At 39.9% G+C, this 13,895-nt stretch overlaps 1 protein-coding gene and 1 pseudogene across 1 annotated transcript in view; both read right to left on the bottom strand.

Annotated features, from left to right (window-relative positions):
- Positions 1 to 13,895, bottom strand: part of DZANK1 (double zinc ribbon and ankyrin repeat domains 1) — a 191,113-nt gene that overhangs the window by 137,119 nt on the left and 40,099 nt on the right. The window contains exons 8-9 of the mRNA XM_006163646.3: positions 6,501 to 6,618; positions 2,433 to 2,546 (exon numbers count right to left, since the gene is read on the bottom strand). Of these exons, the coding sequence (XP_006163708.1) occupies positions 2,433 to 2,546; positions 6,501 to 6,618 (232 nt within the window). The remainder of the gene's footprint in view (positions 1 to 2,432; positions 2,547 to 6,500; positions 6,619 to 13,895) is intronic.
- LOC102472825 (heme oxygenase 2 pseudogene) lies at positions 7,547 to 12,513 on the bottom strand (annotated as a pseudogene).

The raw sequence follows: 13,895 nt of genomic DNA, 5'->3' as shown, positions 1-13,895 counted from the left end.
ATTAAGTTGAAAAATAAGTTTCGGGAAAAAAAAAAGTACCTATTTGATGACTACAGTATGATATATAGCCCCAGCTAGGTGCTACTTTATAGGATGTTCATTATACTCATAGAGGCTTATGCCTAAAGTTGGACTTGTGTTCATAGAAATGTATGTATCAGCTGTGCTTGCTATGAAAATATTTAGATTAAGATCTTTAGTGACTCAATAAAATATGGGGGGAAAACAGTATAGAAAGCAAACATAGATGCCAGACACAGTGTGGGAGGAGAGTGGGAGATGGCAGAGGATAAGAAATAGGAAATCAAGGATGAGGGGAAAAAAAACAAAACATATAGGAAACAAGAAATGGAAAATTATTTATTGATGGTACCATGTATGTTGATGTGTCTGATTGAGCCAATATACAGTGTACTCTGGGTGGAAAATATCATTTTGTATGTTGTAATGATATACAGTGAATGAATGTAAATAAATAAATTTAAATTAAAGAAAATAAAAATTTAAAAAGATGGTAGAGGAAAAGAGAATGATCAAGAAAAAGAAATCCCAATCCAAAAGGTTTTATTTCCAATACCACTAGGTAGCTCTATGAGGTCACAGCCTTTTGAAGTCTGGTTAACTCCATTCAGTATTATTTTGAATAGTCTGAGGAAAGGTATTATCTTCAAACATCCTGGGTAAATGTATTAAAAGAATAGGCTCTACTGTGACTGACGGAACATCTCCAAATAACAGTGGCTGAAATGAGAAAATAGTTTATTTCTCTCTCTCTCCTGTATAAGAAATCTGGTAGGGGCTACCAGGTGGTATAGTAGTTAAGGAGCTAAACTCCTACATGGCTGATTGCAGTTTAAGTCCCGGACCTAGTGGCTTGCTTTCTCACTCTCTCTCTCTCTCTCATCAAACTTAAAAATAACAATAAATTAAATTAAATAACTGGGGTAAAAAAAGAAAGTCTAGTGACAAACTTCTAGAACAGTATGGTAGCTTCCTGTGGTAGTTTTTAAAGAGTCTTAAGATTGAAAACAGTTGGGCCAGTCCCAGAGTCTAGTGATTAAGAGAGCTGGATCTCACATGGCTGACTGAAGATTGAATTCCCCAGCCCAGTGGTTTGAAAAACATTCCAGTGATGTAAGTGTGTGTGTGTGTGTGTGTGTATGTGTGTGTGTGTGTGTGTGTGTCTAAAACACCAACAGGATGGAGCAGAGTGACCAAACCCCACTGTGGGGATGCTTTCTTTCTCTCTCTCTCTCTCTCTCTCTCTCTCTCTCTGGTGAGCACACAAGTCCTCTCCAAAAAAACAAAAAGACTGAAAAAGTCATCTAGCAAAAAGAGTAGTAAATTTTCATCTACCTGACTGGCCTATTTAATTCTTCATCTCATTTCTAAGGCTTGCATAATCTGGAACACTTTTGCTCTTTCATCCTTCCACAGTGAAGGAAACTTGGAGGTGAAAGAAAAGTCAATTGATCTTTTGTCTCATATGTTTTGCCCACAAAGAATCCACAAGCCATTTTAAGGAATGTTATGATTCTAACTGAATATTAAATCCATGTATTTGCCCTACAGCTAAAAATTCTTGCTTCTTTATCCTCCAAATTCCCTTTATTAAACTATTTCATCCTCTAGTCATCTTAACTTGGGATTTAATAAGAGATAACTAGGAGTATACATTGAAAAATGGAGAACAAATACAGTTCAATGGTTCAACCAAAGATTTTTTTTCACAGTATAATACCATTGTCTAGCAAAGTTTTTGTTTGTTTGTTTAAGATTTTGTCATAGGGTGCATGCACTTGCTGGAGAGGAATAAAGACAGAGAGAGCAAAAGAGAAAGTGAGAAATTCTCCCCGGAGGGGTGATGACTATGCAGCAATCCCTTCTCCACTCTCCTTTTGGGATTTTGGGCACACACACAAATGCCGGGCATGTTTTTCAAGCCACTGGGTCCAGGACTAAAACCTCAGAGTCAGCCATGTTATCCAGTGCCTTAACAACCACACCATCTGCTGGCCCCTAACAACATTTTTGAATATATGTGGTAACACATTTTTTCATCCATGTGACTAGTTCTAATCATTCTTTCTCTACATTTTAGGGGCTCATAATCAAACAAAACAACTAAAAGCATAAAGCCACTTTAAGGACAAAATTATATTAACTGTTATGTCGAAGTTTAATATATAAACTAAACAGTTATCTATCTTGTTAAACTAGTTTTCCAAAATGAAGGAAAGATAAAAAAAATTTTCAGACTTAAAAAATAAAAATCTAAGTTAGCTGTAGTATAATTAGTCCTCCAAATCTATATTGGATTTTATTCACAGATATTAGTTTACCCATTGTTAGCCCATTCTACCAGGTGAAGAGAGACAAACAGAGCCGTTCGAACATCACTGTCTATATATATCATTCATAATTTTCATTACCTTCAAGTGGAGGCTGGCTTGCGGCTGCAGCTGTGGAGCAAGAGGGGCCTCGCACACTACACAGATGGGTGTATTCATCGGTACCAGGTTTCTGCATTCTACACATAAGCCCATCTGTTCAAATGAAAAGGTAAAGTTTGCCTGGGGATGGAAAACTGAAGGTGTGAGTTGATCTTAGACCGTAAGGTTTAAATTACTTCTGAAAAACAACTTTTAAAATAATTACCTTTATTATTATTATTTCATTCCTGTAAAGAGGAAAAACATAGTTCTTATAGAAAAGATATAAAAAAGGAAAAAAAGAAAAAAACATATATACATAGGAGAGGGGAAGCTATGCTCTAAACTCCATCTTCTAGACTCCTGAAATATTCAGACGAGAAGCCATTTTAAAGCTGAGGTGTGTCCTGGCCTGTTCAGGGAAGCTATGCTCTAAACTCCATCTTCTAGACTCCCAAAATATTCAAACCAGGTAGGGCAACCTTTGTCCTCTCGCTGTCTCTAGCCATGTCTCTCTGTCTCAAGAACTCTCTCTCTCTTTAATTTTTTTTTTTTTTTTTTTTAATTTTCAACCCCTTCTTCCCTTGGGCCTTTTCTTTTCACTTGCTAATTTCAGAAGCCATTTTAAAGCTGAGGTGTGTCCTGGCCTGTAAGCACAGCGTGCTAGCAGGCTGTGTGGTTTACATTTTTTATGTGTAAAAAAATTATTTTTCCTCTTTTAGTAGTATTTTTCTAGTTTTTATTTATTTTATTTTTTTAACCTTATTTTCCCACTCTAAGCTTCACTCTCCACACACTGAATGTCTAGATAGGCCTTTGTGCACAGTAGCCAAGCATTTGAATACTTTTAGCATCATTGAAATCCTCAATGCTTATTGAACCTCCTGCTTTATGGAAGAAATTTCTTTTTATAAAGCTAAACTACTAATCTCTTTCTGTGGATATCACATTGCTAAGCACTTGGAGGAGAGATTTTTGTCACAGAATGACCAGAAACCACTGCAGAGGCACAGGAAACATGAGAAACCAAGAAACTATCGCTCCCCGAAGGAAAAAGAACAATCCCTTATCATCCACAGATGGTACAGTAGGTACAGTAGAACTCTTGGAAATGTCTGATAGAGAATTCAGAATGTTCATAATGATAAAATTAAATGAAATACAAGAACTGAGAGAGAATAAACTCCAGAAGATGCAGGAGAAAAGAGACAACAAGTTCCAGGAGGAGTTGAAGTTCTTCCATGACTTGAAAGAGGAAATACACACCATAAAAAAGAATCAAATGGAACTATTAGAGATGAAGGCTACCATTCAGGAAGTCAAAACCTCCCTTGAAAGTATTAAAAGCAGATTAGTCCATGTAGAAAAATGAATCTTGGATGTTGAAGGCAAAACCTCTGATCTAGGAAAAACAACAACAACAACAAAACAGAAAATAACCCAAAAAATGCGAATACCATACAAGAAATACTAGACAGCATTAAGTGCCCAAACATCCGGATAATTGGTAAACCAGAAGGTGAGGAAACTAATAAGGACATTGATAATCTATTCCATGAAATCTTGGAAAAAAACTTTCCAAATCTAGAGAGGCATTCAAATATCCAGACCCAAGAAATACAGAGGACTCCTAATAATAAAATCAACCCAAGAAGTTCTCCTCCAAGGCACATCATAGCCAGACTGGCCAAATCTACAGACAAAGACAAGATACTAAAATTGGCAAGAGAGAAATGTCAGGTTACTTATAAAGGTTATCCAATCAGGCTAACCTCAGACATCCAATCAGAAACAATGTGAGCAAGGAAAGAATGGGAAAATATATTCAAAGTGTTAAGTGAAAAACAGTTTCAAACAAGATACTATACCCAGCAAGATTATCTTTCATATGGAAAGAAAGGATAAAAACATTCTCAGATAAACAAGATCTGAAAAAATTTGCCAATAGCAAACCCACTTCAAGAAGTTCTGAAAGGAGTGCTCTACCAGGAAAACTAAAGACACTTACAGAAATAAGAGAACAAAAGACAACCAAGAAAATGACCAAATTAATGCCAGAGACAAGATATATCAATATTAACACTGAATGTTAACTTCTAGGATTTAAACAGAAAGACTGGACCACAGTAACACTGCATTTTCAACAGAAGAGAATTTGGGCATAAGACTGAACTGGTGAAATAGAATTTTATGACTTTTGAGTGAAACATTACTGATTTTTTTTTTTTACTCTGCTTTGTTTTCCCAATTTAAGCATTTTACTTTCTTTTGAGTTGTTGATAGATTAAGCAATTTGTTAAAATATTTTTCTTGTTTGTTTCTTTAAATAGAAACATAAACTTTTCTTCCTTCCTGACCCCTCTGTAATTAGAAAATATTTGAAAGTATTCTTATTTTGTGGCAGAAGGGTTATTTGCATAAGTTCAATAATGCTTGCTGCATTGAATGAGAAAGTGGAAATACTCATTTTTGGATAGGGCTTTGACCGGAATGTCATATCTGAAGATTAATCAGAAAACTGTGGAACTAAGGTGGATCTCAAATAAGCCAACAGAAGCTCTTAGAAAGATGGCCTGGTACCATAAATAATTCTGTCTGGCAGAGAGGATTAACTCAAATGGATTGAAGATCTAAACATAAAACCTCAAACTATAAACCTCAAACTAGAGGAAAACACAGGAAAAACTCTTGGAGACTCTGGAGTAGGTAAAGACTTCTTAAAGAACACCTCCAAAGCACAGGCAATAGTCCTGAAAATAGACAAATGGGAGTATATTAGGCTGAGACACTTCTGCGTGGCCATAGAAACAATAAGAAGAGTGAGAAGAAAACCCTCAGAGTGGGAGAATATATCTGTAAGTTATACCTCAGATAAGGGACTGATAACCAGCATATATAGGGGACTCAAGCAAAAAAAAAAAAAATTATCAATCCAGTGACCGATAGGTACCTGGTGGTTAAGGGCACTGGACTCCCACATGGCCCACCATGGTTCAAGTCCTGGACGTGGTGCTTGCTTTCTCACTTTCTCTCTCTCTCTTTCTCTTACTCTGTCCCTCTCTGGTCAAGTTAAAAAATAAATAAACAACGGTTCGTTTAAAAAAATCAATCCAATTAGAAGATGGGAAAATGAGCTGAACAGATAATTCTCTGAAGAAGACATACAAATTGGCCCCAAAGTTTATGAAAAAATGCTTGACATCTCTTATCCTAAGGGAAATGCAAATTAAAACCACAATGAGATACCACTTAACCCAGTCAGAATGGTTAAAATTAAGAAAATAAATAATGACAAGTGCTGGTGATGCTGTAGTGAAAAGGGAACTATCCTACACTGGTGGTGAGAATGTAAATTAGTACAACCACTTTGGAAAACAATATACTGATTCCTTAGAAACCTGCAAATAGAACTACCAAACAACCCAGTAACTCCACTAATAGGTATTTACCCAAAGGATAGAAAATCTCTCAGTTGGAAAAACACTTGCACATCCATGTCTATTGCAGTATAATTTGCAATTGCAAGGACATGGAATCAACCCAAATGTCCAAAAATAGATGATTAGATTGAAAAAATGTGGCATATGTACTCTATGGAATACTACTCAGCTATAAAAAATAATGAAATCCTGACATTTGATACAAAGTGTACCAATATGGGAGACTTAATGCTAAGTGAAGCAAGTCAGATACGAAAGACAGATTTTTTATGTCTCTACTAAATACATACCAATTATCTGTGCTCTATGGCAGACACTGAAAGTTTGGAAGGTATAGTAGCAGGGATAGTAATGGTAGATACTAGAGATAGTAAAGTTGGGGTAATACAGGGTTGAGTAATGGAGGGAGGGAGGGAGAACAGGGGAAGAAAAACAAAAGAAAGTATGTTTAATTGAGACCATGTAAAGCTATTTGCTGATGATGTGTATAGTAACGTCTTTGTCTTGACTGATACGCATGGTAATTGTGCTGGAAAAAGAAATGTTATACACTGTACAGATATATGTGATTAAAATGTAATGTAAAAAAATAAATAAAAATTAAAAAAAAAACAATTCCACTGCTCACCTGAGCTCCTTCTGGGGGTGGGAGACGACAGCCAAATATGGGTGGTACAGGAGAGCCGCATTCTTGACAGAAGCGAGCAAAGGGGTCTGACGGGCGGGAGGCAAGGCAGTGGGCACACCTACAACAAAACAGGTTCCTGATTGGCCATGTTCAGATGGATTCACATTAAGGAGACTGCGGGAATTACAAAAGTGTTCAGTTTTAAAAAGCAAACAGAATACAAGCAGACCACCCTCAATGGCCATGGGACAAGTTTAAGACAGTTGCTTCTCTAGGTCATTTTATTGCCAAGTGGCCTTGCAGCTGGAACTGCTGGTGTCTTTAGCTACAGGCAGGGCCCATCTCACTTCCAGACCATGGCAGAAAGCTATAAGCAGTCTTGATCCCACTTCTTAGCAGGTTCTGGCTTGTTCTATTACTCCAGATTGGGTGTGTACAGAGAGCCCTGGAAATTCCAATAATGTTTTCATTGCACTTTTCTAACTCTTGCCTGGTCACTAAACTGGTCCTATTAAACCACTGACCCCATCTGAGTGACAAGTGTTCTTGACCCCTAGCACACCAGAGGGTCACCATGAGTCGAGTCCTGTGTCGACTATTTAGAGTCCAGTGGCCCTGACCTAACAACATCTGGCCTCATTTCTTGGGCAGCTGGATCCCATAATTTACTCTTGACTCATTTTACTGGGTTTGCCTCTTTGCCAGAATGAAAGGACTCCTGGAATTAGGCTGTCTGGTGAATAGGCAGCTGCTGCCAGACTTTCCAGGCAGGCTGGACCCCTGTTTCTGTGGCTTTTGGTGTAAATATCTCTTTAGCAATTACAATGCTTGGATACTGTGGACTGGACTGCCTGGCTGCCTGCACCAGTCTCCACCATGGCCTCCCAACAATTACCAGCCATTAGAGTTGAGTTCTTTTTTTTCCTATTCAGTCCTTCTTTACTGGATCCTCACTGCCAGGGTTTCTCCATGTCTCCTACCTGGGCCCACCCACCAGAGGATCAACAGTATCTTCTTTACTATCCCCAAATTATGTGAAGTATTGCTCAACAGTCCATGGAGTCACCTATCTCATTACTCTTACCTGAATTGAAGGCATAGAGTTGGGAGTCTAAGCTGGGAGTCAAGCAAGACAACTAGAGTTTTTAGGGGAAAATACCAGAAAAGTTGCTTCAGAAATTTGCAGAAGGTTACTCTTTTTTTTTTTTAATACAGATTTTTGCTATATGGTACATGCACTTGCTGTAGAGACAGAAAGACAGAAAGCAAGAAATCGGCCCCTCCAAAGGGGATTGCCATGCTGCAATCCCTTATCTTCCATTCTCCACTCAGAATTTTGGGCATGCATACATTCACACCCAGTGTGAGTTTTAGGCCACTGGGTCTAGGACTCAAACCACGGTCAACCATGTGAAAGCTCAGTGCCTTAACCACTACACCACTTGCTGGCCCCAAAGAGGGTTACTTTTAAGTTTTCAAATGGGTATCACTAATCAGTGCATGTGATGGAAGAAACCATTTAAGGCCAGAAAATAAACACCAAAGGAGATCAAAGGAGACAATCCTTAGGACTCACGCAGTGCTGAGAAATACACACCCATAACAGCCAAAGTAGAAAAACTTCTACTTTGTAATGCAGCAATAGTTTTATACTACACATATTCTTTAAGTACCCAATTAGAATGCAGCGATCATATTTTTTAGAAAAGTAATACCTACATTGCTTAAAACAAGCCAACTTTGAACTGAGAAGAAAAAAGATTAAAAGTAAAGGAATATGCACCAGCAGGTGGCATGGTGCTTATGGCACTGGATCCCACATAGCCAAATTTATGATTCAAGTCCTGGACCTGGCAGCTTGAAAATCATGCTGGACAATAGAGGAGAAAGGGTTGTGGTGTGGCTATCGCTCTGGGAGTGATTTCTCACTTTCTCTCTCTCTCTCTCCCTCCCTTTCTCTTTCTCTCTCTCCAGTGAGCTCACATACCCAATAGTACAACTAAAAAAATTAATAATAATACACCTGGTAAAATAAATGAATAAATAAATGAATAATACACATGGTACATAACATTCCCAATAGAAACATATACTAAGCTAGGGCACTTCAAAAGTTGTCTTCAGGGGCCAGAAGATGGTGTGGTGGCTAAGACGTTGTACTCCTACATGGTCAACCACAGTTTGAGTCCCAGATTTGGTGGCCTGAAAAACCACCAGGTGCATATGCATGCATGCCCAAAATCCCAGGAAGAGAATGGAGGAGAAGGGGTTGCAATGTGACCATGCCCCTTGGGGGTTGAGAAGTAATTTCTCACTTTCTCTCTCACTGTTTCTCACTGTCTTTCTCTGGCAAGTGCATGGGCCTTATGGCAAAAGCCTTTAGAAAAAGTTGTCTTCAAAGAAAGAATGGAATCAGGACCAGCAGTTGGTGTAATGGCTATGTCGCTGGACTCCATGTAGTCGACTGCAGTTCGAGTCCCGGATCCAACAGCTTAAACTCACACCGGGCACGTGTGTGTGTGCATGCCCAAGCTCCTGAGAGAATGGAGGAGAAGGGATTGCAGTGTGGCCATCCCCCCTGGGGGGTGATTTCTCACTTTCTGTATCTGTCTCTCTGTCTTTTTAGCAAATGCACGCACCCTATAGCAAAAACTTCTCCCCCCTCCCCCCACAAAAAAAAGGAATAATGGAATTAATGTATGAGCTTATTCTGGTGCAAAAGACATTTGAAATCCATACATAGTTTTTTCCATAATGTACATATTCCATGCACTTTTTGAAGACCCCCCCCATATACACAATATATCAAAATTCAGAGGTTGCGGGTACAGTAGTACCCAGAGGGAGATGCATAGTTCTAAGTACCTTTACTGGAAAAGACCACAGGCCTCATGACATCAATGCTACATCTTCTACATTAAAGAAAATATTGGACCAGCAGATGGTGTAGCAGTTACATCACTGGATTTCCTTGGAGTTGACTATGGTTTGAATCACAGACCGAGCAGCTTAAAACACACACCAGATGTATGTGTGTGAGTACACAAAATCTTGAGAGGAGGATAGAGGACAAGGAATTGCAGTGTGGTCATCCATCCTAGGCGAGGGTGGGGGTGGGGGGTGAGTGATTTCTCACTTTCTGTCTCTCTGGTAATCGCCCACACCCTATATAAAAAATATCTCAAAAAAAAAAAAAAAAAAAAAAAAAAAAAAAAGAAAGAGAGGGGAAAAAAGAAAAAAAGAAAGCAACTAAAAGAGATTTAAAAGAGCAAATAAAACCCCAAATTCTATCCAAAAGAAACAGATAAATCTGAACTAATATCTATTAAAGAAATCAAATATATAGTTTAAAGTCTTACTATGAAACCTCCAAACTCAAATTATTTCACTGGTAAATTCTCCCAAATATATAATGAAGAACTAATACCAATTTTACAAAAATTCTTTCAAAGATGTGGAGAAGAAAGCATACTCTCGACTTACTTTATGAACCCCAAATTATTCTGATACTAAAACTAAAGACATTCACAGGAAAAGAAAATCTCCCAACATCCCTCATATACAAAATGCAAAACAATATTTTAAAACCTTTTGGAAAATCAAATTCAACGATACGTAAACAGATAATGCTTCAAATGAATATATGTCAGGTTTAACATTTGAAAATTGATTGTTATAACTTACTACAGGAACAGAAAACAGAAACAGGTATGATACTTTTAATCCTTTGGACAACATCTACTCCTGATTTTAAAAATGAAAACTCCCCTCCATCTTCCATACCTCAGAAAAGCTCAGCCAGAAGCCATTTAAATCTGAGGTAGAGGAACCAGCAGTTAGCGTAATGGCTATGTCGCTGGACTCTTATGTAGTCCACCACGGTTCATGTCTGGGACCCAGTGGCTTAAAACTCATGCTGGGCGCGTCTGCGTGCGTGTCCAAGATCCCGAGAGGAGAATGGAGGAGAAGGGATTGTGGTGTGGCCATCCTCCCAGGGGGTGATTTCTCGCTTTCTGTCTCTCTGTCTCTCTCTATCTGGCGAGTGCATGGACCCTATAGCAAAAACCTCTCCTACTTCCCCAAAATGAGTTTACAGAATAAATAAATAAATAAATAAATAAAATAAATCTGAGGAAGAAGCCATTGAAATCTGAGGTGTGTCCTGTGATGTTCTGGGACCAAGGCAACTAATCTCTGCTCTAAACTCCATCTGACCATAGTAACACTGCAAATTCAAAAGAGAGATTAATTACATGAGACTAAACTCGTGAAATAGAATTCTATGACTTTTGGCTAAAACAGTATTGATTTTTTTTTTACTATGCTTTCTTTTCCAGATTTAAGGATTTTGTTTTCTATTGACCTGTTGGTAGGTTCAGCAATTTGTTAAAATGCTTTTATTTTGTTTGTTTTAATTTGAAACATAAACTTTTCTCCATTCCTAACCCCTCTGAAACTGGAAAATATTTATGAGTATTCTTATTTTGTGGCAGAAGGGTTATTTGTGTAAGTTCAATAATACCTTTGCCTTGCATCAGAAATTAGAAACACTTGTTATTGCAGGGCTTTGACTGGAATGTCATTTCTGAAGATAAGACCAGAAAACTATGAAACTAAGGTGTATCTAAAGAATGCCAATAGAAGCTCTTGAAAATATTGCCTGGCACCATAAACAGTTCTGCCTGATAGAGAGGATTAGAGAAGCCATACAAAAGAGTTTGTACCACCTGGACTTTTCCAGTCCAGCATTGTAATCAGCAGAGATTGCAAAAGGGTAGCCTCAACCAGAGGATTACCTTGAGGAAGACTTTGAAGGAAGAAAAATAAGCTGATCTTTGCTAGCAAGTGGTAAACAACAGAAACTCAGTAGGCAGAACTGAGCTGGGACGGTTCATGTGTGAATTGTGTGCTAGGTGTGCTTTTTTTTTTTTTTCTCATGCCTGACTTTATTTGTTGTTTTCTTAAGTCCAGTCACCTGAGGCGGTGACTTTAGTTTAGTCAGGGGTGGAGATGGGGTAGGGCAGCAGCATGGTGTGATGGGTCCTTCCACGTAGTACCAGGCTAAGAGTTCAGCAGCCAGTGCCATGCCGACGACCAGAATGACCTGAAGGCTGGGCTTCCTCAGCACTGCAGTGGCTGTTTGGAAGGGGCAGCTGCTGCCCTCCAGGGCACCTTTGTCTAGTTCAGCAGCGTGGAAGGGGCATTTGCACATGTCTCCTTTCCCATCATGCACAAGGAGCCCATCCTCCAGGGTCTCTCTAGTCAATGTGGAGCCAGCCTGGTTCAGTTCATTGAATGTTGTATTCAAAGGCTTTGTTGGCCTCCTCCACAATCCTCTCTTCAGTCTACAGGTTCAGGTCCAGGGCATTCATCCTGCCCCGGTAGAACTGTTTAAACTGCTGGGCATTGCCCATACTCTCAAACAGGTACAATTGCATCCCCTCGGCCATGCTGGGCAGCTTCAGTGCTCCCTGGGCCACACTCTTCAACACTTGGTCCCCCAAAAGGTCCCTCATGTATCAGGTGTGGGCATGGGCCACTAGCAGCTCTAGGTCATGCTGCCCCATGTAGTGGATCCGCTCCACATATTTTTGGGCAGCCTCACAGCACTGCACCTGCTCCTCCCAATTTTCACCAGAGAAGTACTCCATGTCCTCGGTCAGTGCCTCCTTTCAGTGCAGCTCCATGGGGAATACAAGGGGGCAAAGGCTGAGTGGTCCTTGTTGCGGTCCATTTCCTCCTCCAGGGCTGAGTAGGTGAGGTCAAGGGCAGTGGTGGCCAGCTTAAATAGCTCCTTCTTAATGTTGCCTTTCAAGAAGTCCTTGACAACCTGCGTATTCTCTGCCTGGCCATGTGCTTCCTTGGTCCCTTCCTTCAGGAGCTCAGAGAGGTCAGCCATTCTGGTGTGGTTTTTTTTTTCTCTACTCCCAGAGTTCTTTTTCTCTGACTCATCTACCCCCTCGGAGGTCTCCACTTCCACCAACATTGCTGTGGAGTGTGGTTCCTGGTGCTCAGTCCTCTGATCTGCCCATGGGTCTGGACGGCCAGCCAGCCGTCAGTCCACTTGTGAGTACCTTCGTCAGCGCTTGGGTCAGCGGTTCCCTTCTGCTCGGCTGCCAACACAGCTCAGTAGGTGGTGAGGGGTGTTTGCTTTTCTGCAGTTTAAGTAGTTGATATGTAAATAATTTCTCAAAAATATTTAAAACCATACTGTCTCTGTTATAGAATCACAAACAAAATTACAACAAATATTTGAAAAGTTATCTCAGTGGAAGCCATGCAGCCAACACAGGCAGAACATGGAGAGCTGCCTCTCATGTCTAAGCAAGGCTTGGCTGAGAAGGCCTGCAGGCAAGACCACAGCTGCGAGCTCAAGGTTTCAACTGTGTTTGTTGTACTGGTTTGTGCTTTCAATCTCTCTGCCATGGGCTTTACTATCATTACAGTACCCCGGTACTCTGGAAGGGTAAAATAACACCCTCAGCCTTACTGTAACTTTTACAATAACACCAACTAATAATCCTGAAAGAATGCGGAACCCTAAGGCAGCGACATACAGGAATTATTTCCGTGAGACTCACCCCAATTACCTGGAAACTATCGATAAAGAATGCTGCATTCACTTCTCCTACTGGGGATTACATAGATAGCATTAGAAAGGTTTGGGTTAATGGAAAGCTACTAAATTGGTGAAATGACCTCAGTAGCTGGGAGAGGCTCAGGGGCTCAACTGTGAGGTACTGATACCCCAAACAAAGACCATGAGTCACCTTTGATCTCAGGACAAGGGAAAACTGCCACTCTCCTGCGTGACAGCCATTGTATAGAACAGCATGTAGAGGGTCCCAAGTACACAATAACCTTTAGGTCAGTCATTAAGTTGCTTACAAGACCACATTCCTTTCCTATATGGGCAATAGGCTCACCCCCTTAGCTGTAATATAGAAATTCCACTTTAGTATATATTAACCATGTCTTTACTTAACAAGGCAAGATTTCTATCTAGGCCTTTGTAACTGGCAATCCGCTGCCACCCTGACCTGGGGCTGAAGTTATCAAGCTGGCCTGAGGCCGGATTTATCAAGCTGGCCTGGGACTGAAGTTATCAAGCTTCCTGAAAGCCTCCTCATCCAAAAGACCTTTCCCAGTAATCAAGATCTAAGAAGTGAATGCACCAGACAAATGGACTCCCCCTCACCCTGAGAACTGTGACTGATTACACCTAATCAAACAGAGCATGTTTTATGATTATTGTTTCCATACTTTGAATACCTCATTTTTTAGAGTAAAATCTTTCACTTCTCCCTCACCCCTCCTACTTCCATAAACATCCCTCAATAAATACATATGTCTCCTAGCCACTAACGTGGCAGTCTTGAGCTTTTCCCGACTGCA

This window comes from Tupaia chinensis, unplaced genomic scaffold (genome assembly GCF_000334495.1).
Source record: "Tupaia chinensis unplaced genomic scaffold, TupChi_1.0 Scaffold142716_1, whole genome shotgun sequence".
NCBI lineage: Eukaryota > Metazoa > Chordata > Mammalia > Scandentia > Tupaiidae > Tupaia > Tupaia belangeri.
This window is presented reverse-complemented; position numbering and strand designations above follow the sequence as displayed.